Here is a 27,302-nt window from a genome sequence, read left to right as displayed (position 1 = left end):
AGGTCAGGGATTGTCTTTTTGTTTTTTTGTGGCTCCCTAATGTTAAGAACTATGCCTAACCCATAGTAGGCCCTTAATAAATGTTTATTGACTGACAATTTAAGAATTAGTCCTATATTCATTTTAATTGTCAATTAAAAATTAATTATTAACTGGGGTTTTTTTTATTCCTCTCAAATGGAGGAATCTGAGAACCAACCAGATTTTAATTTATTTCATTCCATTGAACCTTTAGATTCAAAACTAATGGTAAGTTTCAGTTCTTTCCTTGGCTTTATCAAGTGACTGTATCCTTTGTCCATTTCTTTTTTCATTAGCTAAAATTGATAAAACTTGTTTATTAGATATTAATAACAGGTTTTTCTTTTGAAACTTAAATGCATATTTCAATTCTTCCACTTTTGGTAGGACTATTTAGTATTGTAGGGCTGCCTTAGAGAGAGTTGATACAACTGAAACAATTTATCAGCCTTTGTATTTTTATATATATTGAATTTATTTACTATATATGTGTAAAATCTCCCCAGTAGAATGAGTTCCTTAAGGACTGTTTTGTTTTTGTCTTTTTATCTCTAGCACGTCTCTTGTAGGCAAGCTTAATAAATGCTTTGCATTGAAAATAAAACATTATAGATACAGATATATGACTACAGATATCTTTATGTGTGTATCAGATTGTGGCCAAGTTGGTGAGGTTTCTCCAAATTAGTCAGATACACAATTTGTCACCAGTACAAGAATTAAAGTTGTACATGCTTGCTATAAGAATCTGTCAGAAGACTAGATACCTACCAGCATCATCTTCTAAGATAGAGGGTCAGTGTCACACCAAGAAGAATCTTTGGAGTAGACTTATATCAAAAACTTAATTCCTTTCAAAGATTTTCAGTTTCCTGTTCAAGACTCTCTGATATTATGAAATAAGCAGTGAAGTGTAGGAATTTTGAGGCCCAGCTCCACTGCTTACTCGGCCCATAAGAGCTGTGTGATCACAAGCAAGTCAGAGCTTTTGATGAACTTTGTTTAAAAGCTCAGAACAAAAAATAACTCCTCTCTTCTTGGTTTAGAAAAGGTGTGTGTGTGTGTGTGTGTGTGTGTGTGTGTGTGTGTGTGTAAAAGAGAGCCGTGGAGGCAAAAGATGGAAGGGGGGGAGGGAGGGAGGAGAGAATAATCCTGATTACTTATCTTACTTGTTAAGAGGAAAGTGTTGCAAATATTAATGCTGAAAAAATGTGAGCCACTATTCCTGAGTTCAACTTACTTTTTTATTTGTTAACTTTTAGCGCTGTCCATTAGGAAGCACAATTTTAAAAGTAAAGTTGCTTGATATGGGTGAGCCAAGAGCTTTGCTGGCAACTGCTCTTTCTCCACCCAGTCTTGGTGACATTGAACGGACCATCCTTCTGCTAAAAGAGGTAGGATTCTTTATCTAAATGTTCTTGATGAGAAAAGAGGGGATTTCACTGCCACCATTTTGTTTGTTTTTTGGCCAGTTTGCAAAAATATGAAATGAAATCTCAGAATGATTTTAATTTGCATTTCTCTTAATGACAATGATCTGAAGCATTTTTTTTTGATGTGGATATAAATACTTTGAAGAAAATTATTCATATTCTTTGACTTTTATCAGGGAATCAGTCTCATTTATGTATATATACATACATATATGCATATTCATTTATTTTCATTTCATTAATTTTATTATTTCTATATGTTGGTTATCAAACCCTTTCCAGAGAAATTTAATACAAAGACTTTTTTTCTCATTTAACTATCTTCTTATTCTGGATACATTGTTGCCTGTGCAATAATCTACATTCAGACTCCATTTTTTCCCTCTGTAAATAGATAGCATTGTTCATAAGTCCTTTAGAATTCTCTTGGATTTTTGTATTGCTGTGAATATTTAAGTCTTGATTAAGTTTTAATATATTTCTAGTTCTCTCCTGAAGTAATTGGTTTTTTTTTGGTCCATTTTAATTTCCAGAGCATTTGTATCTTGGATTAGGTTTTGTACCTCTTGTGCCAATCTATTAATTACCTTCCTAGTCCTTTTGAATAGTGTTCTCATTCATTTATAAAAATATTTTAAACTCTTGTTCTTAACTCTTCCTTCTTTTCCAGAAGTTCTTCTTGAATTTGTGCCCCAGGCTGTTTTTTGTTTGAGGCTTTGTATATAGATTTTGAAGTCAGGGCTCTTTTTATTTAGGTTTGTGTCTTGAGCTTATCATCTTATTATCTTTATCTTTATATTATCATCATATTAGCTCTTTATAATGGGATTCTTATTTTTGCTTGCTCATTCTTCCACAAATAGACTTTGGACCTGATATTAGGGCCACACTCTGGGAACTTGTAGAGGAAGATCGGGGCTTATCCTGTTGCTGCTTTTTTTTTTTTTTTTTGAAGAAAACAAAAGCTTTATTCCAGGCTTTCAGACTGAGCTCAGGCCAGAGACTTAAAAGTTTTAAGTTTTTTCCTAGTGGTCCAATTCAGAGTAAAGCTTGATTGTTGACTCTGCCCTCTTAATTCTGGAAGTTCTTGACCTGGATTTGGATCTGAGCAACAGTAGACTGTTGCCGGTCCCAGCCCCTATCCAATAAGATGTTTGTCTTTGGGACTTTCTGCTCTGGTTATTTTCTATAGGCTTCAAGTTGGGCTAGAAACTAGAATTGAGACCCTTCTCTGCTTCAGGGCTATGAGCAATGTTTGGTTTTGAATGTTCTCCTCTGAGAGCACTTTCCAGTGCCTGGAACTTTTCTTTACCTTGTTGTGGTACATCACTCAGATGTAGGTAGTCTCCTCAGATCATCCTAGATCTGTGAGGCAGGAAGGTATTTGTCGAATGCCCTATGTTGTGCCATCCATCCATCTGAGCTCTGTCCCTTGCCCTAGAAATTCTAACTTCAGAGCTGGTGCTCTATCTACTGCACTACCTTGTGCCTCTTGAATGAGCTCTTAAATATATATATCAAACCTTTGTTCTGTATTGTTACATATTTTTCTCTTCCTTTGTCTCTTTGTTTCTTTCATATACACGCGCACATAAAATTATTTAACTAACATTTTCATAGGTCTTAAAACTATTTATACTGTATTTTATAAAGTAAAATATACCTTTCTGTATTGCTAATAATAACAATTAATCACTTTATAAAGGTAGGAGCACTTGCTGTTAGTGGGCAGAGAGAAGAAGAAAATCCCCATGATGGTGAACTGACTTTCTTAGGACGGGTTTTGGCCCAACTTCCTGTAGATCAGCAACTTGGTAAATTAATAGTGCTTGGACATGTCTTTGGATGTCTAGAAGAATGCCTTATCATAGGTGAGTATAAAAAGAAGAAAATGTTTATGAGTAGTTTGGATAACACCATGCTAAAAAAGTTAATCTCTCTCTTTCTCTTTTGATAGCTGCAGCTCTCTCATTGAAGAATTTTTTTGCAATGCCTTTCAGACAGCATCTTGATGGATATAGGTATTTAATATTCATATTTTTAATGTCCATTTACTTGAAGGATTTTTGGATCACACATTTTTTTGGTTTAATTCACAGGAATAAAATGAATTTTTCTGGCAACAGTAAGAGTGATTGCATTGCGCTTGTTGAAGCTTTTAAAGTAAGTTCTCTAGTGTTTAGTGAAAATATTAATTTGACAAGGACATTTACTGTTACTTTTACTTCTAAAAAGTTCTGATCTGAAAGCTTTCAGTAATTCAATAAAACTTCATATTTTTCACTTGGAGCTCATGATGTGAATATTTCAGAAAAATCTTACTGTAATGCCTCATGATTGTTAAAGTTGATCCTATGGACTATGCCAGAAGTATTGCAGCTTTGGTAGGTTTTAACATGCTGAAAAGATTTCAGATTGGATCCTAGCATAGTCTAAATATGGAAAGGTTTGTCAACTAGTTGTGATAAGAATAAATTTTTTTGGCCATAGAAATTCATTAAGCTCATAAGCTATTAAAATTAATAAAATCTTTGTAAAGATATTGATGGCAATATTATTAAATTTTAACTTCATAAATTACATGTTAAATACTATCTATTAAGTTTTCAATCGAAATATGTGTATAGAATTTCTGCACAAGATAACTAATGAAATATTGGAATTTGTGGGAAACTTTTTAGACTTGGCAAGCCTGCAGACAAAGAGGAGAATTTCGTCATCCAAAGGTAAATTATTTTCCCTTTTTGTTTTATTGTATATTGAATGATGTAAAAGAGGGAATTTCAGAATGTTTTCATGCTCTTTTTATCATTAGATATGGAATATGATAGCATAAAAATCCTAATGTGTGAGCAATGGTCTGGGTAGTAGGGGTTAATCCTAATGAGTCTGTCACTAACAATTAGTATAACAAAATATTAATAGCTTACTTTTGTATCGACTTTTCAATTTTGTAAGTCACTTAACCAATCTTGTAATGACAGTACATACATAAAATACCTGTATTTATATGTATGTAAACTTCCATCGACATGGATTACAACCGATTTATCATTTAGATCCCTTAAATATTAGGTGAGGCTCAGAAAGGCTCACCCATGGTCACACAGCCAGTAGCACTGTCAGAGGTAGTTTTTAATTTGGATCAACCCCACAAATTCAACCCTCTCCACTACAACAGAGTGTGCCTCCCTTGAAATTAGCTAGTATAAATATTTATTATCCCCATTTTCAAGTTGAGGAAATTGAAGCTTAGATCCAGATAGTCTGAATTAGAGTCCTTAGGCTCTCAAGGCCATTATTCTTTCTATTCTATATAAAAACCCAGATTGAGCCAGCTTTTCCTAAAATTAGCCCAAATTTCCACTTGATAAATGTTTTGGATCCTACACTATTAGTTGCAAGACCAAGCAACTGATTTGGCTGTAATGTATCAGTAAATCCACATAATATATCCCAGTAGAATACCTCTTGCATAATCAAGGAATCTGTAACCTTTTGTCTTCACTTATTTTTGATCACAGGTTAAATTTAGGCCTTGTGTTTAAACTATCCTCCAACACTGGGACACAGCATGACATGCTAGATAGTTGCGAGGGTTCACCTCCATTGGTAGATGGTTTTCTTTACTGGGTATTCTTATATCATTGAAATCATAGTTTTAGTTCTGTTTTCATGGAGAATTGGGACTTTTTAGGGCAAGGAATGTTAAACTTGAAGGATTGGTGACATTCATTGTGACTTCCATAAATAATTTGTTGGAGCAGTTTAAAAAAGAAACTTGGTTTATTAACATATTATTAGTTTATTGGAGTATAATTATATCGTCACACGAGTTCAAAGTTATGAAATAATTTTTTAGCTATTACTGACTTAACACATTTGTGTAATTTTAAAGGATGAACTTGACTGGGGACGATTAAATTACATTCAGATCAAGAGAATTAGAGAGGTAAGTAGCTATCTCTCATACTATATCTGTTTGCATAGTTTTTAATTAGTCTTCAAGTATTTGAGTTCCTATTTTGTGGAAGGATTGTAGAGGATACAGAGAAATATGAGGAATGATCTTTGCCCTCAAAAAAGAATTTATGATCTATAGATATTAATTATAGGCTTAATTAAGTAAAAAATAATAAAGATAGTAATGCTGGAGAATCATAGTCATTGAAACCTTAGAGCTTATTATTAGTTCAGCCTTGTTGCAGATGAAGATAAGGAAATTAACATTCCAGAAAAATGAGGTTAGTGGCCCAAATCTACTTAAGATCATTAGCTTAGAGCTTTACTGAGGCCAGACTTCCCTGTTCTGCATGTGCCCATGAGCATCATTTTATATTAGCCCTAAAAGAAGTGATTGAGGAGCTACTGGGATCATAATATCTGGAGGCTACCAGGTGATGCTCTGTGTCCTGCACTGCCCACCCCTCATTGTGATCCTGTGGAGTCCTCTGAGCCTGTATGGTTAGGACTTCTCTTTTCATGTCTGCCTGAATTTCCTTCCCAATCTTGCCTCTTAATCTCACACTCCTCTGTCCTTGGATCCCTTGTCCTCTTGGTGCTTGTGCCTTGTGTTACCCACTATTATTTGCCTTAATTTCTACTCTTGCTTCAGAATGACACTGGATCTAGTACCATGCTGACAATGTATTACCTCAGACTCTCAATTGGGTCCTCAATATACCAAGGCAGTCCTCTTCTTCTTCCTTGATTAACTTGTTACACTCCACACAAACTTCCTCATCTCTCCTCCAGCTTCCCACATTCCTCCCTTCTCCTTCTCAGGAGAGGGCCTTAACTATACTTAAATGGGCTTACTTATTGTATATTCCTTTTCTCCCAGCATTCCATATAGTAGTCTGGGATTACTTTTTTCTTTCCTTTATTCTAGTCTGGGATGAAGCGGTCCATTCTACTGTGATTATTAGCCCCTAGACTTGTACCTTTGACCTTCCTATCCTATATATTTTTCCTCTTCATTCATCTCTCCCCACCCTTTCATCATTTTCTTTACTCTCTACCTACTGTATCTTGTTGCTTTGGGAAAAAAATAAAGAAGAAGCATTCGGGAGTCCTACATTCTTTATCTTGTTTTTGATTTGTCATCCTATCAAGCTGTTATGCTGTGTCTCCTCCCTTTTACATTAAATTTCCTACTATTTACTCTTTGTCTTCTATGTCCTCTCCTCTACTTCTTGACACTTGAAGTCTGGCATCTGACCTTATTATATAAATACTCTCTCCAAAATTGCTTTTAAAAATATTTTTCATTAAATTTTATTTTCATTTTTAATCCAATTCCTCTACTTCTCTCATCCATTGAGAAGGCAAGAAAAATAAATCCATTCCAGATATATAATCATGTGGTATAAATTTCTACATTAGCCATGTTCTGCCTTGCCTTCCAACACCCCCCCCCAAAATAGGAAAGATGATTTATTTTTACATTGAGTCCATTACCTCTCTCTAGAGGCAAATATCATGTTTTCAGGGATTTTTAAATAGGCAATTTGAGAATTTTTCTCAATTTTTATCCTCCTTGTTTCTTGATTCTTCTACTAATCATTCCCACATTCTGGTTAGTTTGGTCTAGGACCAACTGCTTCTAATAGGACAATTGAGCTTGTGCTCACTCATTTACTTAGAAAGATAACTGGATCCAAGGCAGGACTTCTAAAACTAAATAGATTAAATTCATCCAAAGACTGGAAGCAGTTTTTCTGGTGGTCATATCAGAGGTATAGTTGAGAAATGGTTGAGTAGAACGGTAGACATCAGGACAGTCTGTGAACCATAATTTATAATTGATACTAAAAAGAATAGCTAAGATTTCTATAGCACTTTAAAGTTTTTGATACACTTTACAAATAAGATCTCATTTGTACACAACCCTAGGAGGTAGGTGAATTTAACTGCTGAATCAGACAGCAGCTAAATGACATAGCTAGTAAGTCTCTGAAGCTAGATATGCTTTCAGATCTTTCAAATTCCAGGTCCAGGTAGTGTCCTCTGTATCACCTCCTGGTGTTGTGTTCCAGGATTTGCTCTGTTTGCTCTAGGCATTGTTTTAAGCTTTGGAGCATTTGTATTCAGGATGATACAAAAAAGAGACTGCTGTTCCTACACTAATAGAATTTAAATTCTATTGGAAGAAATGATTACATGGATAAATATATAAAGAGAATCAATACAAGTAAACATGTTTGTGTGTGTGAATGTGTCTGAAGTTGTACATTTGTGTATGTCACACACAAAACTACTTATACATATGTATGTATGTATTTATGTCAGACAGAAGTAGATTTTTTTCCTTTAATAATATTACTGTATTTTTTACAGTGAAATAGTCTGTCAATTCTTTGAAGGATATGAAAAGATAAGTTTCATATTTTACTTTAAAACAGAATTTTCTGTCTATATTTTTATTATTTGTTAGAAATTTAATAAAATTTTACTTGAAAAGCTGCAAATGGAAAAAAAATTTTAACTTCCTCCCAAAAAAGTCTAAGAAGAAAGAGTACCCCTTAAAAATGCTAATATTAAATGATGTTCATGACCTCTTTTTAGAATAATGTTCTTAAGTGCATAAAATTAAATGTAAATTTTAAAGGAAACTGATTATATTCAAATACACTTATAAAAATATTTTAAAAAAACAAAAGTTCACAAATCCCAGGTTAGTAACTCTTGCCCTAAAGCAAAAAACAAAACAAAACAAAATAAAAAACAGGTGGTATAGCTACTGTTGTAGCCCAGTTGTTGTAACCCATTTCACCTGAAGCAGACTTACTGTTAATCCAGGTTTGTAATTTTTAAACTTATATTAATATGTTAAATTGACTTGGAAGATATCACCAGGTAACAAGAAACCCGTTTCCTGCAAAGTAGACATTTTTACTCTCCAGATCTATAATTTTAAATGTATTAATGAGTTGCATTGAATCAGAAGATTTTATAGGATTATTAATTAACATAGAGGAGAGTATGCCTACTTGATAGCAGAAGGGAAAATCACTTCACTTTACATACATATATTTTAACATTTTATTTTGTGTGTAATGTGTCTATATTTTTCATTACTCAAAAATTGCTTTGTAAGTTTGTTCTGTTTTTACTGTAGTAATTTTTATTAGAGATCTGTCTTGATGAATTTGCTGCCCCAAATGTGGGTAGCATATAAATATATGTGTGTGTGTTTATGTATATTTTGTATATTATTTGCATTAGATGTGAATCTAAAGATTTAGTATTTCATGGGGGAATTAAATCAATTTTTGGCAAGTATATATCTTTAAAAAATATATTTAGTGCTTTTTCTTTTTCTTTCTTAATTAAAAAAAAATAAACTTTATTGCTCTTTTGGTTATACATCTCCTAATTTTACCCCACATCCCTCCTACAAAGTTATATCCTCTGTAACATAATTTGTAATAGTATTTTACTTTTCTAACTATATGCAAAGATAGTATTCAATATTCACCTTTGCAAAACTTTGTGTTCCAAAATTTTTTTCTTCTTTTCCCTCTCCAACATAGCCAGCAATCTGATATAGGTTAAACAGGCACCAGTCTTCTAAACATATTTCCATATTTCTCATATTACATAAAAAAATCAAATTTAAAAGGGGGAAAAAAAAACCATGAGAAAGGAAAAATAAACAAGCAAACAAAGAACAGCAGCAAAAAGGTGAAAATACTGTGTTCCAATCCATATTCGGTGTCCATAGCGCTATCTGGATATGTAATTGGCATTTTCCAGCCCAAATTTTTCGGATTTGCCTTGAATCACCTCATTGTTGAAAAAGAGCCAGGTATATCATAGTTGACCATCACATAATCTTGTTGATGTGAACAGTGTTCTCTTAGTGGGCACCTCTTTTATATTCTCTTTGGTATACAGACTCAGTAGTGAGACTTCTGGATCAAAGCGTGTATGCATAGTATGATGGCCTTTTGGGCATAGTTCTAGATTGCTCTCCAGAATGGTTGGATTATTTCACAACTCCATCAGCAATGCATTAATGTCCCAGTTTTTCCCCACATCCTCCAATAGTTGTCATTATCTTTTTCTGTCATCATGACCAATCTGAGAAGTGTGAAATGGCAGCACTTTTATTTTTCCCCAATTACATGTTAAAAAAAAAAAAGTTTTAGCATTCATTTTAAATTTTGAATTCCAAATTCTCTTTCTTCCTTCCCTGTACCACCTACCCACCATTGAGAAGGCAAGAAATTTGTTATTGGTTATACATAAATAATCATGTAAAAATATTTCTATATTAGTTAAGGTAAAAGAAAATAGACAAGAAAAGAAAATTAGGAAAAATAAAGTAAAAAAAAAAAAGTATGATTCAGTCTGTGTTCAGACTCAATTAGTTCTTTCTCTGGGAACAGATAACATTTTTCATTACAAGTCCTTTACAGTTAGTTTTTCTGAGAGCTTCTTGCTCATTGTTTCTTATAGCACAATAGTTTTCCATCACAATCATATACCACAACTTCTTCAGCCATCCCACAATTGATGAGCATTCCTTGAGTTTCCAATTCTTTGCCAACAGAAAAGAGGTGTTAATTTTTGTACACAAAAGTCCTTTTTCTTTTATAAAAAATCTCTTGGAGATCTTAAAGAAGGGAAAGGGACCTATATGTGCAAGAATGTTTATGGTGGCCTGTAATGGACTGAAGCTCAAGTTGATGCACTGAGGTCCCAAGCACGTGAGGCTAAATAGTAATTGGATCATACTCTATTAATATATATGATTGAAGAAAGAATGGCCCCTGCCCATTCGTTGTGCAAATCCTGATGTGTTGTATAGGAAATGACGATTTTGGTGGGTGGAGGCTGAGTGGCAGGAAGAGAGGCAGGGAGGGTCTGCTGGCAGGTTTCTTGTAGCAGCTGCTCACATTGCTATCGTGATCCCCCTTCACTTCTGCTGGCTGGTTTCCTGTCACAGCTGCCCATATTGCTATTGCAATCCCCCTTCACCTCAAAAAGAATAAAGATTGAAGATTTTGCCCTTAACCTGAATTCCTGACTCTGGCTGATTTTAAAATATGTGGTCATCACAGCAGCCCTCTTTGTAATGGTCAGAAACTGGAAACTGAATGGATGCCCATCAGTTGGAGAATGGCTGAATAAATTGTGGTATATGAATGTTGTGGAATATTATTGTTCTGTAAAAAATGACCAACAGGATGATTTCAGAAAGGCCTGGTGAGACTTAAATGAACTGATGCCGAGTGAAATGAGCAGGACCAGGAGATCATTATATATTTTAACAACAATACTGTGTGATGATCAATTCTGATGGATGTGACCCTGTGAGATGAACAGTGAACAGTGAGATGAACCAAATCAGATCCAATAGAGCAGTAATGAATTGAACCAGCTACATCCAATGAAAGAACTCTGGGAGATGACTATGAACCACTACATAGAATTCCCAATCCCTCTATTTTTGTCCACCTGCATTTTTGATTTCCTTCACAGGTTAATTGTACTCTATTTCAAAATCCGATTCTTTTTGTACAGCAAAATAACTATGGACATTTTATACATATGTTGTATTTAACATATACTTTAACATATATAATATGTATTGGTCATCCTGCCATCTGGGGGAGGAAAAATGGGGGTAAAGAGGGGAAAAATTGTAACAAAATGTTTTGCAATTGTCAATGCTAAAAAATTACCCATGCATATATCTTGTAAATAAAAAGCTATAATAAAAAAAATTTCTTGGGATACAGACCTAGTAGTGGTATTAATGGGTCAAAGGGCATGCATAGTTTTATAGTTTTGGGGCATGGTTTCAAATCTCCAGAGTGATTGAATTAATCATTTCACAACTCCATCAGTGGTACGTTAGTGTCTCAATTTTCCCATATCCCCTCCAACATTTATCATTTTCTTTTTCTGCCTTATTAGCCATTGTAATAGATGTGAAGTAGTATTTTTCTTTTACCTTCTTTCCCTCTTAATTTTCCTGTAAAATAATATAGATTTATATACCCAAATGAATACTTCTGGTGAAAGTAAGGGCCAAACTTTTCCCATAATCTCCTCCAACTTTTGCTTTACTTGTAAAAGCTCTTTTTACCTTTTTTATGTGAGATAATTTACCTCATTCCACCTTTTCTTTTCCCTTTTGTGAAGACTGAGTTAACACCCTGGATGCCTTAGAATCAGCTGGAGTCAGGATAAGCAAAAGTCCTTGGTCTTTATTCTTGCTCTTTAGGGGTAGGAGTGAATTGGATGGATGCAGAATCTCCACAACCTCTCCTCTTCATCTCCTGCTTAGAAGTGACTCTGGCTAGTCTTACTCCTCCACCCCCTAGTCCCTCCTACAGTTCTCTGTATACACCAGTTATCGAACTAGCACAGAATAGTGGGAAGGGCCATTTTCCAAGCATATGCTTATAGTGTACTGTCCAATTGGTAATTAGCCTAAAGTGCTTGGTTGTCCGACCTCAGTGTATCAACTCAAGAGTTTCAGACCTTTACACCCTTTTCCCTAAGGTATACTTTCACACCCCTTGTTTTTTCTATATTTCGTCCCAATATTGTCAATTCATACTTCTGCAGTCTATCTATATGTGGCATCTATCTATATATGTCCTAATAATGAGAAAGTGCATGTGAGTGATAAGTATCATCTTCCTCCATAGTAATGTAAACAATTTAACCTTATTAAGTCTCTTTATGTTTTCCCTTTCCTGTTTACCTTTTTATGCTTCCCTAGAGTCTTATATTTTAAAATAATATTTTCTATTTAACTCTGGTCTTTTCATGAGGAATACTTGAAAGCGCTCAATTTTATTAAATATCCATTTTTCCCCTGAAGGATTATACTCACTTTTGCTGGAGAGGTCATTCTTAGTTGTAATCCTAGGTTGTTTGCGCTCTGGGATATCTTATTCCAAGTCCTCAGCTCCTTTAATGTAAAAGCTGCCAAATCTTGTGATGTCCTAACTGTGGCTCTATGATAACTTGGATATGTTTCTTTCTGGCTGCTTGCAATATTTTTTCCTTGACCTTGAAGCTCTGGAATTTGGTTCTAACATTCCTGAGAATTTTCATTTTGGGACTTCTTTTAAGAGGTGATTGATCAAGAGAACTTCGGTTCTACACACATATATTGTATCTAGGATATACGGTGACATATTCAACATGTATCATGTATAGGACTGCTTGCCATCTGGGGGAGGGGGTAAAAGGAGGGAGAGGAAAAGTCGGAACAGAAGTGAGTGCAAGGGATAATGTTGTAAAAATTTGCCCAGGCATAGGTTCTGTCAATAAAAAGTTATAATTTAAAAATACAAAAACAAAAGAGGTGATTGGTGGAGTCTTTCAATTTCTATTTTACAAAATAGAATATCAGGGCAGTTTTCTTTGATAATCTCTTTTTTTTCTCTCCTAATTTCAGTAGGATTTTATTTTTCCAAATGCATGTAAAGATCATTTTTAGCATTCATTTTTATAAAGACTTTTTGTTCCAAAAGTTTGCTCCCTCTCTCCCTTGCCTCTTCCTTCCCCAAGAAAACAAGCAGTCTGATATAGGTTAAACATGTGCAATAATCCTTTTAAATATATTTCCATATTGGTCGTGTTTGCAAGAAAAATCAGACCAAAAGGGGAAAAAAATGAGAAAAAAAAAGCAAACAAACAAACAAACATTTGAAAACACTATGCTTCAACCCACATTCAGTGTTAGTAGTTCTCTCTCTGGATATAGATGGCATTTTCTTTTTTTTTATTAAAGTTTTTTATTTACAAGATATATGCATGGGTAATTTTTTAGCATTGACAGTTGCAAAACCTTTAGTTCCAATTTTTCTCCTCCTTCTCCCCACCCCCTCCCTGAGATGGCAGGTTGACCAATACATGTTAAATATGTTAAAGTATAAGTTAAATACAACATATGTATACATGTCCAAACAGTTATTTTGCTGTACAAAAAAAAAATCGGACTTTGAAATAGTGCACAATTAACCTGTGAAGGAAATCAAAAATGAAGGTGGACAAAAATAGAGGGATTGGGAATTCTATGTAGTGGTTCATAGTCATCTCCCAGAGTTCTTTTGTTGGGTGTAGCTGGTTCAATTCATTACTGCTCTATTGGAACTGATTTGATTCATCTCATTGTTGAAGAGGGCCACGTTCATCAGAATTGATCATCATATAATATTGTGATTGAAGTATATAATCTCCTGGTCTTCCTCATTTCACTCGGCATCAGTTCATATAAGTCTCTCCAGGCCTTTCTGAAATCAATGGATGGCATTTTCCATCCCAAGTCTGTTGGAATTTTCTTGGGTCACCACATTCCTGAGAAGAGCTAAGTCTGTCACAGTTGATCATCTCACATTGTTAACAATGTTGATTCTGCTCACTTCCTCAAAATCAGTTCATGTAAGTCTTTCCAAGCTTTTTTTGAAAAAGAAAGTTATTGAATACAGAGAGGCTTGGAAAGGCTTACATGTACTGATACTGAGTGAAATGAGCAGGACCAGGAGATCATTATATACTTCAACCACAATACTATATAAGGATGTATTCTGATGGAAGTGGATATCTTTGACAAAGAGAAGATCTAATTCAATTCCAATTGATAAATGATGGACAGAATCAGCTACACCCAGAAGGAACACTGAGAAATGAGTGTAAACTGTTTGTATTTTTGCTTTTCTTCACAAGTTATTTTTACCTTCTGAATCCAGTTTTTCCTGTGCAATAAGAGAACTATTCGGTTCTGCACACATATATTGTATCTAGGATATACTATAATTTATTTAACATGTATAAGACTGCCTGCCATTTAGGGAGGGGAGGAAAGGGAAAAATCAGAACAGAAGTGAATGTAAGGGATAATGTTGTAAAAATTACCTGTGCATAGGTACTGTCAATAAAAAATTATAATAAAAAAAAGAAAAAGAAAGTCATTTTTTAAAGAACAGTAATATTCCATTATATTCATATATTACAACTTATTCAAGTATTCCCTGGTTGATGAGTCATCTCCTTAATTTCCAATTCTTTGCCACCACAAAAAGAGCTGCTGCAAACATTTTTTGCACATGGTCCTTTTGTCTCTTTTTTGATCTCTTTGGGATTAAGACCCAGAAGTGAGACTACTGAATTAAGTTGTGCACACTTTGATGACCCTTTGGGCATAGTTCTAAATCGCTCTCCAGAATGGTTGAATCATTTCACAGCTTCACCAACAGTGCATTAGTGTTCCAATTTTCCCACATATTCTACAACATTTATCATTTTCCTTTTTTGTCATTTGAGCCAGTCTAATAGATATGAGTTTATGCTTCAGAGTTGTTTTAATTTGCCTTTATTTAACCAAAAGTGATTTAGAGCACTTCTTCATGTGCCTATAAATAACTTTAATTTCTTCATCTGAAAACTGCCTGCTCATATCCTTTGACTATTTATCAATTGGGAAATGGCTTGTATTTTTATAAATTTGACTCAGTTCTCTATATATTTTAGAAATGAGGTCTTTATCAAAGACCTTGTTATAAAAATTGTTTCCCAGTTTTCTGCTTTTCTTCTAATCTTGGTTGCATTGGTTTTGTTTGTACAAAAGCTTTTTTTAATTTAATATAATCAAAACATTTTTACAGGTTATAATGCTAAAGAGATATTTTTGGGTAATGAATCTATAACTCACTTAATTTTTCCTTTAAGAATTTGGATGCTATCTGGGGAGGGGATGAGGGGAAGGAGGGCAAAAATTGGAACAAAAGGTTTTGCAATTGCCAGTGCTGAAAAATTACCCATGCATATATCTTGTAAATAAAAAGCTATAATTAAAAAAAAAAAGAATTTGGATGCTATGTCACTCGGTGCATATATGTTTAGTATTGATACTACTTCATTGTCTCTTGTACTTTTTAGCAAGAAGTAGTTTCCTTCCTTATCTCTTTCAATTAGATCTCTTTTTGCTTTTCCTTTGAGATCAGGATCTCTGTGCCTGTTTTTTTGATTGGTTGGTTTTGTTTTGTTTTGTTTTTTTATTTCCGCTGAAGCATAAATTCTGCTCTACCTCTTACCTTTATTCGACATGTGTTTCTGTTTCAAGCCTGTTTCTTGTAAACAACATATTTTAGAATTTTGCTTTTTTGAGCCACTCTGCTATCTCTTTCTGTTTTATAGGATAGTCCACCCCATTCACTTTCACAGTTTAGATTACTAGAGATAATGTATTTCCCTTCACCATCTTTTTCTTCCTGTTGTTTCCTCTCTCTCCTTCCACCCTATCATCCCTCTTCATCATTTTGTCTACCACCTCTCCCAGCCTGCCCTCTCTTCCTCTCCCCTTCTCCCACTTTTACTTAATCTCCTCCCCTCTTATTTCCATGTCAGGTAAGATCAATTTCTATATTCAGTTGATTGTGTGTATTTTCTCTCTGAGCTAATACTGATGAAAATAAAGTTCAAGTGATGCCCATCTGCCCTTCCTCCATTGTAACAGGATTTTCATGCATTTTCATGTGAAATAATTTATCTAGTTCTACTTCTCCCTTCTTTCTGTATCCATCGATGTACTTCTTTCTCAACCCTTAGTTTCTATTTTGTCATTCCCTCAAATTCATCTTATATTTATACTCTATGTATACTCCTTCTAGCTGTATTATTAGAATTAATTTTTAAAATAATTACAGGTATCCACTATACACCTGTCAGATAATGACGAATGTTGGAGGGGATGTGGGAAAACTGGGACACTGATGCATTGTTGGTGGAGTTGTGAACAGATCCAACCATTCTGGAGAGCAATTTGAAACTATGTTCAAAAAGTTATCAAACTGTGCATACCTTTTGATCCAGCAGTGTTATTTCTGGGCTTATATCCCAAAGAGATATTAAAGAAGGGAAAGGGATCTATATGTGCAAAAATTTTTGTGGCAGCCCTTTTTGTAATGGCTAGAAACTAGAAATTGAATGGATGCCCATCAGTTTGTGAATGGTTGAATAAATTGTGGCATATGAATGTTATGGAATATTATTGTTCTGTAAGAAATGACCAGCAGGATGAATACAGAGAGGCTTGGAGAGACTTACATGAACTGATGCTGAGTGAAAAGAGCAGGACCCAGGAGATCATTATATACTTCCAACAACAATACTATATGATAATCAATTTTGATAGACGTGGCTCTCTTCAGCAATGAGATGAACCAAATCAGTTCCATTTGTTCAATAATAAATAGAACCAGCTACACCCAGCAAAAAAACACTGGGAAATGAGTGTGGACCACAACATAGCATTTCTACTCTTTCTGTTATTGTTTGCTTGCATTTTTGTTTTTTTAAGTTATTTTTATCTTCTTTCTAAATCCAATTTTTCTTGTGCAGCAAGATAACTATATAAATATGTATACATATATTGTATTTAACATATACTTTAACATAGTTAACATATATGGGACTACCTGCCATCTAGGGGAGAGAATGGAGGGAAGGAGGGGAAAAGTTGGAACAGAAGTTTTTGCAAGGGTCAATGTTGAAAAATTAACCATGCATATGTTTTGTCAATAAAAAGCTATAATAAAAATTACAGCTATCTTCTTTCTATATAGGGATGTAAGCTGTTCAGCTTCTTTGAAGCCCTTAGTTTTCCTTTCCTCCTCCTTTTTTGATATAGTCAGTCAGTATCACCATTGTTTGCCTTACTTGGCAAAGCAAAAGAGAAAAGAAAGAAAAGAAAAGAAAAAGTTTTCCTTTCCTTTTTTTCTGCCATCCTAGTTCTGTCCCACAAGTGTGTCACACTTTAAGGATTTTCATTCAAAGAAAATTATTCTTAAATATAACTTCCTTTTAGGTGGCTGAGTTATATGAAGAACTGAAAAATCGAATCACACAATTCAACATGTGTGTTGATACTCAGAGACCCGTGATGGACCATGAATATGTTTATAAACAGCGATTTATCCTGCAGGTATTTGGGCCATCCCATTTTTGTCCTCTTCTCCCCAGGGATATTGTGAATCTCAAGTGAGATAATAAATGTAAAGCATTTTGCAAACCTTAAAGCAGTATATATAATTCCTTGGTTTTTTGTTGTTGTTGTTTTTTGTTTGTTTGTTTTTGCTATTGTTGACCATAGTTACTAGACATACAGCTTTGTTATTAAGCAGTGTGTATAAGAGTGTGCTGATATTTTAATAAAAAGAAAGGTTAATGTATGCATACATACTTACAGTTTATTAAGTCTAACAAAACAGTTTAACAAAACAATAAGTCAAATTCTGGTTTGTAGTAACTACTGTTTGCTGATGTATTAAAGTATTCACCTTAGGCTCTGGCTCCAGCACACTTCTGCTTTCTGCCCTATTATGGTGTTGGAGGAGCTCATAATCCTTTTACTTGCCTCTTAGATATGACCATAAAAGAGATTGAATGTGGAATATTTTTAGAGAAGACGGATAGCTTGTAAGCTGGTAAAGCTGGTCAACAATTGAATCATCAAGCACATCAAGCATTTACTGATTTTCAGGCATTGTGCTAAATTTTGGAAATACAAAGGAAGGCAAAAACAGTTGTGCACTAAAGAAAATTACACTTAATAAATAAATTTTTATGGCTTAAGGTATCCCATAACTAACTGAGAGATTAATTTCAGGGCCATTTTGGGGAACAGGTTATCTGCCTGTCCACGTGTCTGTCAAATTCTTGTTTGTTTTTTAGGTAAAGTATTTAATGGGAAGGGTAATTAATCAAATACTCAATATGGTATCTAATAGTAAATACTCTTTTTTTGATATCTATAAATACTGAAATTTCAGAGAGGGTGGAAGATTGCAGAGGTATAAAGCACTAGATTAAGGAAGCTTGACCACATGGGATCTTTGGAAATGTTCCATTGGAGTATTTTCTAGAAGAAAAAAGGTAGTTAGTTTCTTTCTCTTCATGATGTCTGAGGAGTATCCTATGACATCTTTTTAAAAGTTTGGTTTTAAGAGGTGGGTATGTAGGAATTTGACAGGACACAACAAGAATATTTGTCTAAATGGGAAAAGGGCACGTTTTAGAGAAAGCCTTGATTGAAAATTAAACAATTTAAAATTAAGTAAGAATATCTTAAAGATGATACCTCTCTAAAAGTGCTTATTAGAAATAAGTGGAAGAGGGTTTTTTCTTAGAGTATCTATGTGCTGTAAACAGGAACGTTATCTAAAAATGAAGAAAGAGGGGACCTTCCCTGTAACATTTATTGATTTAATGGCATAGGAACTGGTTGTTTCACTACTATTATCCTCCACAATAAAATGCCTCAAATTCTAGGGAATGATGATATATACTTAAATGTTATCATATGCGTAATTATTTTATTTTAGTAATTCCTTTCAATCTCAAAAGCAAAGACCTTTATTTTTAATTTAAGAAGTATGAAGCTTTGTTTCAATGTGAAAATTCTACATTTTAATTAGACTATCTATAAAAGTCAAGGAATAGATTAGAAAATGTGATTATTTGTATTTCTTCTGTTTGACTAAAGGAAATCTCTCTCTCTCTCTCTTTTTTTTTTTTTTTTTTTTTTTTTTTGAGGTTGTATTGGCTGGTGCTTTCTACCCAAATTACTTTACTTTTGGACAACCTGATGAGGAAATGGCAATAAGGGAGCTTGCTGGCAAAGATCCTAAAACAACTGTAGTGGTAGGTTAATGTTCAAAATAGCCTTCAGTATATACTTAGCAATAAATGAGTAAGAAGAATATTGACATGTTTCCTGAAATACTTAGGTATGATTTTTGACTTAAAATAAATAGGTGAATGTAGCTCATTAAAAGGCTGTTTTTCCCCTTTTCACATTTGCTGGATTGTAACTAACATAATTTATGTCAATTACAATCCCCATACTATGTACTTCCCATTAAAAATCAGCCACTTGAATTGGTTTTTAGAAAAAGGCATTTACTTAAGAATATTTAGTATAAAATTTTCTAGATAGGATAGTAAATGGAGATCTGGACTGGTAGTCAGGAAGACTAACTTCAGGTCTAGCCTCAGCCTTGCTTGTTTTCCTCAGTTTCACTCTAACCCTAACAAGAGTACCTACCTTCTAGAATTATTGTCAGTCTAAAATGAGTTAATATTTGTAAAGCAGTGCTACAGTTGTGACTTTCCCTTTCCCCAGCTTGTGGCTCATTTTGCCCACATATCACATAAAAAGAGTTGACTTGAAAGTCCTCCATTCTATTAATAATCCATTTATTTTATTCTGTTGGATAGGATAGTAATCACTTTTTCAGAGTAAGTAATTTTTGGGTGTAAGCACATATCTTTTGCCTTTTGGAATTTATATAATAAAAATTTCTTGTAATATCTTTGACTGTGGCTCCTTAGTACTTGAATTTCTTTTGGATGCTTGTTCCAAATCTCTGAGTCTCTTGGTTCTCTTCTCCTAACTCTTGGGAATCTTTGCTTTGAATAACACTTTCTAACTGCCTTCAAGTCTGAAGTTTGACTGTTCAATATATTCAGAGTATCTTCTTTCCTTCTGTTTACCATAACTAAACCCTAGAAGAATCTCCTTTCTCCCCTCTCTCCCTGGACATCTCTGAGTAGACACCACATTGTCCAGAATTCTAATTCCTTGACCCAGTAGATATGCCTCATTTTCTTTGCTGATTGTCTAATTGGTCTGAGATTTTTGTACAGATTTATATTTGTAATATTTTTGATGTATTATTTTTGATGATGAATTTGGCTATGACATTTGAGGATACTTTTGGGATTCCTTTTTGGAGGTGATTGATGGATTCTTTCTATCTTTACGTTATTTTCTTGTTTTTATTGATTTGAAGCAGTTCCATTTATGACTTCTTTTAAAGGTCCACATTGTTTTTGTTTCTCATGGTTTTCAGGGATTCTTATTTGTCTTTCATAATGTTTTCTAGATTATTTGCTTTTGATGTATATTAAATTTTCTGTGTTCTTTAATCTTTTGATTTTGTTCTAGTATTTTTTGCTGTTTCATGTTGTTCAGTGTATTCTAGTTTTCTGAGCATTTATTTTTTGGATGAATTTTATTACTTTCTCTTTTAAGTCAATCTCACAATTCTTGTTTTCCTAGCTTTTATTTTAATTGGTTTTCTCTTGGTTCATTTCTCCTAGGTATTCACATCATCTTTGTGGAAAAAAATATTTTCCTTTTGCATAATTGTGTGCCACTTTTAGAAAGCTACTTCTTTTTTTAGAGATCTATATGTACAATAATTTTTGTTTTTTTTAATAGTTTTTTATTTTCAAAATATATGTTAAAGATAGTTTTCACCATTCTTCCTTGCAAAGCCTTGTATTCCAAATTTTTCTCCCTTCTTTCCCTCCTACTCTCTCCCCTAGACAGCAAGTAATCCAATATAGTAATCCAATAGTATTTCTATACATTATTTACACATTTATCATACTGACTAAGAAAAATCAGATCAAAAAGGGAAAAAATGAGAAAGAAAACAAAATGTAAGCAAACAACAACAAAAAAGTGAGAATTTTATATTATGATCCACATTCAGTCCCCATAGTCCTCTCTCTGAGTGCAGATGGTTCTCTCCATCACAAGTCTATTGGAATTGACCTGAATCATCTCATTGTTGAAAAGAGCTACATCCATCAGATTTTCATCATCACATAATCTTGTTGCTGTTGTATAATCATTTTAAATGCTGGTTGGTGTTGCCATCTTTTTAGCTTTAGTTTCTGAGCAGAGACTTTGGAACAAATGCCAGGCTCTGCCCTATTTATTTTTTGAATGGGGTGGTTGGTTGGTCCTGCCTGGGTTTCTGTATTGACCACCACCTCCCAAGATTATGCCTCCTTGGATCCTTAAGAATGAGTTCTGGATCTTTATGGCCCTTCTTATTGCATTTTAGGACAAAGTGTTTGTGATCTCAGTGTTCTTGCGTCTGGTCTGTATTAGTCTTGACTGCTGCCATGCCCACTCTGGTGTCCTTTCTTGGAAAGCCTTAGGCTCTTATTAGCTCTTGCAGTCTTGAAAGCTTATCTTTGGCTTTTTGCTAGTTAAACTGGAAGGCTGCTGGCCTTTGCAATTGCTTGTTGGCTTCTTGGTTGATGTGGTACTGCTGATAGTTGTCGGCTCAAGGCCTGTCACCATCTTGATTACTGTTCTGCATTCTTCTTGTTGCTGCTGCTGTTACAATTCTGAGATGGCAGAAGTAATTTATTGTGGTTTCTTAATGGGTTTCCTGATCATTATTTGTTGGAATTTCAGGTTTTTGCAGAAAAAAGTTGATGGTCTGGTTCTGGTTGGGTATCCATCTTAATGGGAAATCCATATCCAGATTGGATTTTTCATTGATTTAATTGAAGTATCTAAGCCTTTTGATTATATTAATTGGAATTATATTAATTCTGAGGGCAGAACTTATCCATCCAACCATTTTAAAATAGAATTTTAAGATTTTCCTATCCTCGTGTCCAACTTTTGCCAATTCATCTTCATAATTTAGATGCTTGGCATTTTAATTTTTGATTACCAGCACTTAGAATTTGGGTTTGATCTTACAATTAAAATGAAACAAATCAATGAAGACACAGACAATAAAATATGAAGTTAAAGGAACTAAAATTATCTAGTTTGGACAAAAGAAACTTCTGAGGGATTTGAATAATAATAGTCTTCAATTATTATATGACAACTTATAATTTTAAAAAAGTAACCAACTTTTCATCATTGATACCATGCCAGTCAGAATCTTCTTCCTTCATATTACTTTGAGGAAAACATAGTTTTTCTGACTGAGAATTATTCAACACAGATTATTTACCAATGAAAGTTGTATAATGTTACTCTTTGGCATATTTCAAAATATTTAATATTATTAAATATGTATATGCATTAGGGTAAATTGTTTTAAAATGAGGAATCTAAGTTAGACATGCCTTCTGGTAACCAAAATTAGTAGTAATAATATATATAACACTACAGAAGATATCTATGTAGCAAAAAAGGTTTAAAGTTTATAAAACTACTTTGCTATAGGTTTAAAGAGACCCTACTAAGCAGTGTCAAAAGCTCATGGTAGTGACTTAAATAATTTTTTTTTCTAATTGGAACACTATAAACTCAAAGAGAATTCTGAATACTTTCTACTTCAAAGTCAAAATTTCCTTTAATTTTTCCTTTATAGAAATGTAACTTAAGTAAATTTTTCTTATCTAAATTATTTTGAAGCTGTTTTTAAAAGTTTGTCTATTTTTGAACTTTTATTGTGTTAGAATTGTATAATTTCTTTAAAGGCAAAAATGAACTTTTCTTAGTGGACAACTTAATTTATAATTTTTAATTTGATTATAAATTTTTAAAAGTCCCTATTGAATAAAATTTTTCCCATGGAACCTGAGAATAAACTTTCAATTTATTTTTAAGTTCTTTAAATATTCAGTACCATGTGCCCTGCACATAGTAGGTATTTAATTAATGTTAGTGAATAATCATCCTGTGGTAAATTTTAAAAGAAGGTGTCATTTATGTTTTAAACAGCTGAAGCATATTCCTCCATATGGATTTATCTACTACAAACAACTTCAATCTCTCTTTAGGCAATGTGGTCAAGTAAAATCCATTGTATTTGATGGTACAAAGTAAGTAGTGCTTTATTTTTGTCATTCATGGCATAGTTATATGGGAAAATAATAGTTATATATAGAAATATGTAACAATATAGGAAAATAAAGAAGATTCACTGATCCTGTATCTTATAATGGTAGGGACAACTTTGATGCATTAGCTTTGACACAGAATATTTATTTAGAAGACTGATGCAAATAAGTTGTGGTGTTCTGTCTTTGTCTCATTTCTTTTATTGTAAAAGTAGCAAGTGTTTATGTTTTCTCTCACAGTCTTGAATAACCTGAACACTGATGAAGAAGCCACTTTTTGATGTCTTGGGTTTCTTATTCGCAGCAAGTGATGGACAATAAAGATTTGTTAAATTCTTATTGCTAGCCAAGTCACTGGGAACCTTATTCAGCAACCACTGGTTTACTGCTTGAATAGGTTTAGAAATCAACACACTAGCCATCATTCCCTTAATAACTGCCCCAGACACCCCACGCACCCCAGAAGCCGCCACAAAATATTTCCTCACTCAAGCCACTGCCTCCATAATAATAATATTTGCCATCATTTGCAATGCAAGGTCAACAAACTGATGAACACTATTTCAACTCTGACCAATGAGCCTCCATCTCAATAAACCTAGCTCTATCAATCAAACTAGACCTCGCTCCATTCCATTCTGAGTACCAGAAGTAACACAAGGAAACCCACTCCTAACAGGAATAATCCTCCTAACATGACAAAAAAATTGCTCCCACATCTATCCTATTCCAAATTGCCCCATGCTTAAATATAAAAATCCTCATCACTCTTGCAATCTTATCCACTATCCTAGGATATCGGTATTGAAATAATCTACATCTATCCCCCAGAAGAAATTCTCAAACTCCCAGAAATTCCATTCCTTTGAGAGAAAAAATGAACGAAAATCTATTTGCCCCTTTCATCTGCCTAGGCATCTCGACCCTACCTGTTATTATACTATTTCCTTGTTTAATCTTTACAACAAATTCAAATTCTACAAATCTGTTGTTGCTTCCCATACCTAAGAAGAAAAGGCATTTTAGGCTCATTTTATTGGATCTGACACTGGTATAGTACTTCAAGCTGGCAAAAGCAAAGACAATATTGTATAGTAAATTTTTGGACTTAACACTCAGAAGAAATGAGTTCAAGTTACAATTTTACTATTTATTTGCTATGCAGCCACGAACAAGTCTTTTTACTTTGCCTGGGTCTCAATTTACAAAACTATAAAATGTTAGGCTGGGGTATTTTTATAGTCTCATCATATACATGATCATATCTAATCACATAATCATCAGAATTGGAAGTCAATGGGAATTTTAAATGAAAACAATACAACAAAATTGAGATCTTTAATCAGGGTTAGGTGAGTTGTAATTAGAGTGCCCCAGAGCAAGTACCCAAAGTGGGGAGCTGGGAACAGGGTTTATATGGGGTACCAAGACAGAGAATGATTGTGCTTCAGGTGGGAGGGTTTTAGAAGCTCACCACTTCCCTACGTAAGTTGTTTTATATAACAAGCAAAAGTCCACAAAGAGAACCTGGCTATACTTAATACTGGATCTTTTATCCTAAAGAAATCATAAAAGAGGGAAAAGGACCTACATGTGCAAAAATGTTTGTAGCAGCTCTTTTTGTGGTAGCAAAGAATTGGAAAATGAGTGGATGCCCATCAGTTGTCAAATGGCTGAATAAGTTATGGTTTATTAATGTAATAGAATATTATTGTTCTATAAGAAATGATAAATAGACTGATTTTAGAAAAGCCTGGAAAGATTTACATAAACTGATGTTGAATGAAGCAAGTAGAACCAGGAAAATATTGTACACAGCAACAAAATTGTGTGATAATCAACTGTGAATAGATTTGATTCTTCTCAGCAATTCAGTGATCCAAGGCATTTCCAATAAATAAACTGGATGGAAAATGCCATCCTCATCCAGAGAGATACTATAGAGATTGAGTGTAAATCAGATTCATCTTTTTTTCTTCCTTTTCTCCTTTTTATCATGATTATCTCTTTTCTGATTTTTCTCTCCCAACATGACTTATATGGAAATGTATTTTTAAAAATGAATGTACATATATGTACAATCTTAAAATGTACCTAAAATGAATAAATTAATTTTTTTTAAAGCCTGGCAGTCTAGGGGGGAGGGTTGAAGGTGGATTACTTTGGGAGATCTATGTAATAATCAGAGACTGGAAGTGACTGTGTCTGGTCAGTCTCAGGTATTTTATTGGCCTGGGAAAGGTGAGTGGTGAGTTCAATCCATTCTTAGGCAACTATGTTTTTCAGACCTCTAAGGCCATATAGTCCAGCTCCTACCTAACCACAATCCTCTCTATGATATCCCCAACTAGTAATCATCTAGCTTTAGCCTGAAGATCAGAGCAAAGAATATGCTGCTTTCCAAGAAAGTCCATTCTCCTTTGAGCTCTGATTATTAGCAGTTCTTTCCTTGATAGCAGTCCTTTCCTTGAATTAAACCTAATAATGCAATTTCAATCCATTGGTTCCTAGTTCTGTTATCTGGGATCAAGCAGAACAAAGTCCTGCATAGATTTTATATAGATAGTGTGGCATAGTGGATAGATGCCATTTTGAGTCAGAAAGATCTGAGTTCAAATTTTGACTTAAGACACATGACCCCTTAATCCTACTACAATAAGAATATGACTCAAGGGTGGCATGAGATGAGAATTATAAGACCTTTATTAATAATTTTTACTTACATTCTACAAGTAATCCCAGATGTAGTACTTTGAATTTATTTAAATAAAGATCTCATTTTAATAGCAAAGACTTAATAAGAACTTAAGTTGCAATTCTTTCTTGGCGCCAAGTCTTCGCAGAAACCTCTACTACCTTAGTTTTCTGTGACTTAATTAACAATTTCCTCCATAAATGAAAGATTCTTTTTTAACATAAATGCTAACATTTTAAAATGTTTTGGAAAGTAGGAAGTGTATTGTAGTGGAAAGAACCTCGAACTAGAAGGCAAAACAGATGGGTTCTGTCCTGGTTCAGGCATTTACTAGTATTCTTAGTAGATCTTTGGCTTTCTTTGAGACCTGCATCGACATATTGTAATTAAGTAATGGAGGTGAAAATATTGCAAACCCATCTGAAAGAACAAAAGGTCAAGAATTTCAAGGGAATTCATGAAAAAGAAATGCAAATGAAGATGGCCTAGCCTATCAGAGCTAAAACCATATAATAAAGTTACAGTAAGAAATAGACTAGGTTAGGTTCATGAGACACAAGTTAATGACTATAGTTATCTAGTGTTTGATAAACCCAAAGACTTCTGGGATAAGAACTCACTATTTGAAAAAAAAATTGCTGAGAAAATTGGAAAATAAAATGGCAGAAACTAGGCATTGACCAATACCTAACACCCTATACTAATATAAAGTTAAAATGGGATCATGATTTAGGCATAACAAGTGATACCATAAACAAATTAAAAGTACAAAGGATAATCTACCTCTCAGATTTGTGGAGAAGAAAGGAATTTGTGACCAAAGTAGAACTGGAATGAATACATTTTGAAACGCAAAATGGATAATTTTGATTACGTTAAGTTAAAAGGTTTCTGTACAAACAAAACCAATGCAGACAAGATTAGAAAAGAAGCAATAAATTGGGGGAAAAAATTTTACATCCAAGAGTTCTGATAAAAGCCTCATTTCTAAAATAGAGAATTGATTCAAATTTATAAGATTACAAACCATTTTCCAGTTGATAAATTGTCAAAGGATATGAATAGACAATTTTCAGATGACGAAATTAAAACTTTCTATTCATATGAAAAAATTCTCTAAATCACTATTGATCTGATTAAGATAACTCTGAGGTACCACTACACCTCATATTGGCTAAGATGACAAGAAAAGATGTTGGAGAGGACATGGGAAAAATGGAACACTGATAAATTGTTGGTGCAATTGTAAATCCAACCATTCTGGAGAGCAATTTGGAACTATGCTCAACAAGTTACCAAATTGTGCATACCCTTTGTGTTTGTACTGGGACTGTATCCCAAAGAGATCACAAAAAGGGAAAAGAAGACCCACATTTGCAAAAAATATTTATAGCAACCCTTTCTGTGCTGGCAAAAAAATTGGAAACTGAGTGGATGCCCATCAGTTGGGGCATTGGCTAAATAAATTATGATATATGAATGTTATGGAATATTATTGTTCTATAAGAAACCATCGG

The 27,302-nt window shown here is 33.8% G+C and overlaps 1 protein-coding gene across 1 annotated transcript in view; it reads left to right on the top strand.

Annotated features, from left to right (window-relative positions):
- TDRD9 (tudor domain containing 9) overlaps positions 1–27,302 on the top strand; it is a 173,195-nt gene that overhangs the window by 113,749 nt on the left and 32,144 nt on the right. The window contains exons 15-23 of the mRNA XM_051978276.1: positions 1,284–1,415; positions 3,160–3,325; positions 3,412–3,475; positions 3,554–3,617; positions 4,136–4,180; positions 5,353–5,406; positions 17,290–17,406; positions 19,017–19,124; positions 22,972–23,072. Of these exons, the coding sequence (XP_051834236.1) occupies positions 1,284–1,415; positions 3,160–3,325; positions 3,412–3,475; positions 3,554–3,617; positions 4,136–4,180; positions 5,353–5,406; positions 17,290–17,406; positions 19,017–19,124; positions 22,972–23,072 (851 nt within the window). The remainder of the gene's footprint in view (positions 1–1,283; positions 1,416–3,159; positions 3,326–3,411; positions 3,476–3,553; positions 3,618–4,135; positions 4,181–5,352; positions 5,407–17,289; positions 17,407–19,016; positions 19,125–22,971; positions 23,073–27,302) is intronic.

Source organism: Antechinus flavipes, chromosome 2, assembly GCF_016432865.1.
Source record: "Antechinus flavipes isolate AdamAnt ecotype Samford, QLD, Australia chromosome 2, AdamAnt_v2, whole genome shotgun sequence".
In the NCBI taxonomy this organism is placed as follows: Eukaryota; Metazoa; Chordata; class Mammalia; order Dasyuromorphia; family Dasyuridae; genus Antechinus; species Antechinus flavipes.
Note: the sequence above shows the minus strand (reverse complement) of the source record. Positions and strands in the feature narration are given on the sequence as shown.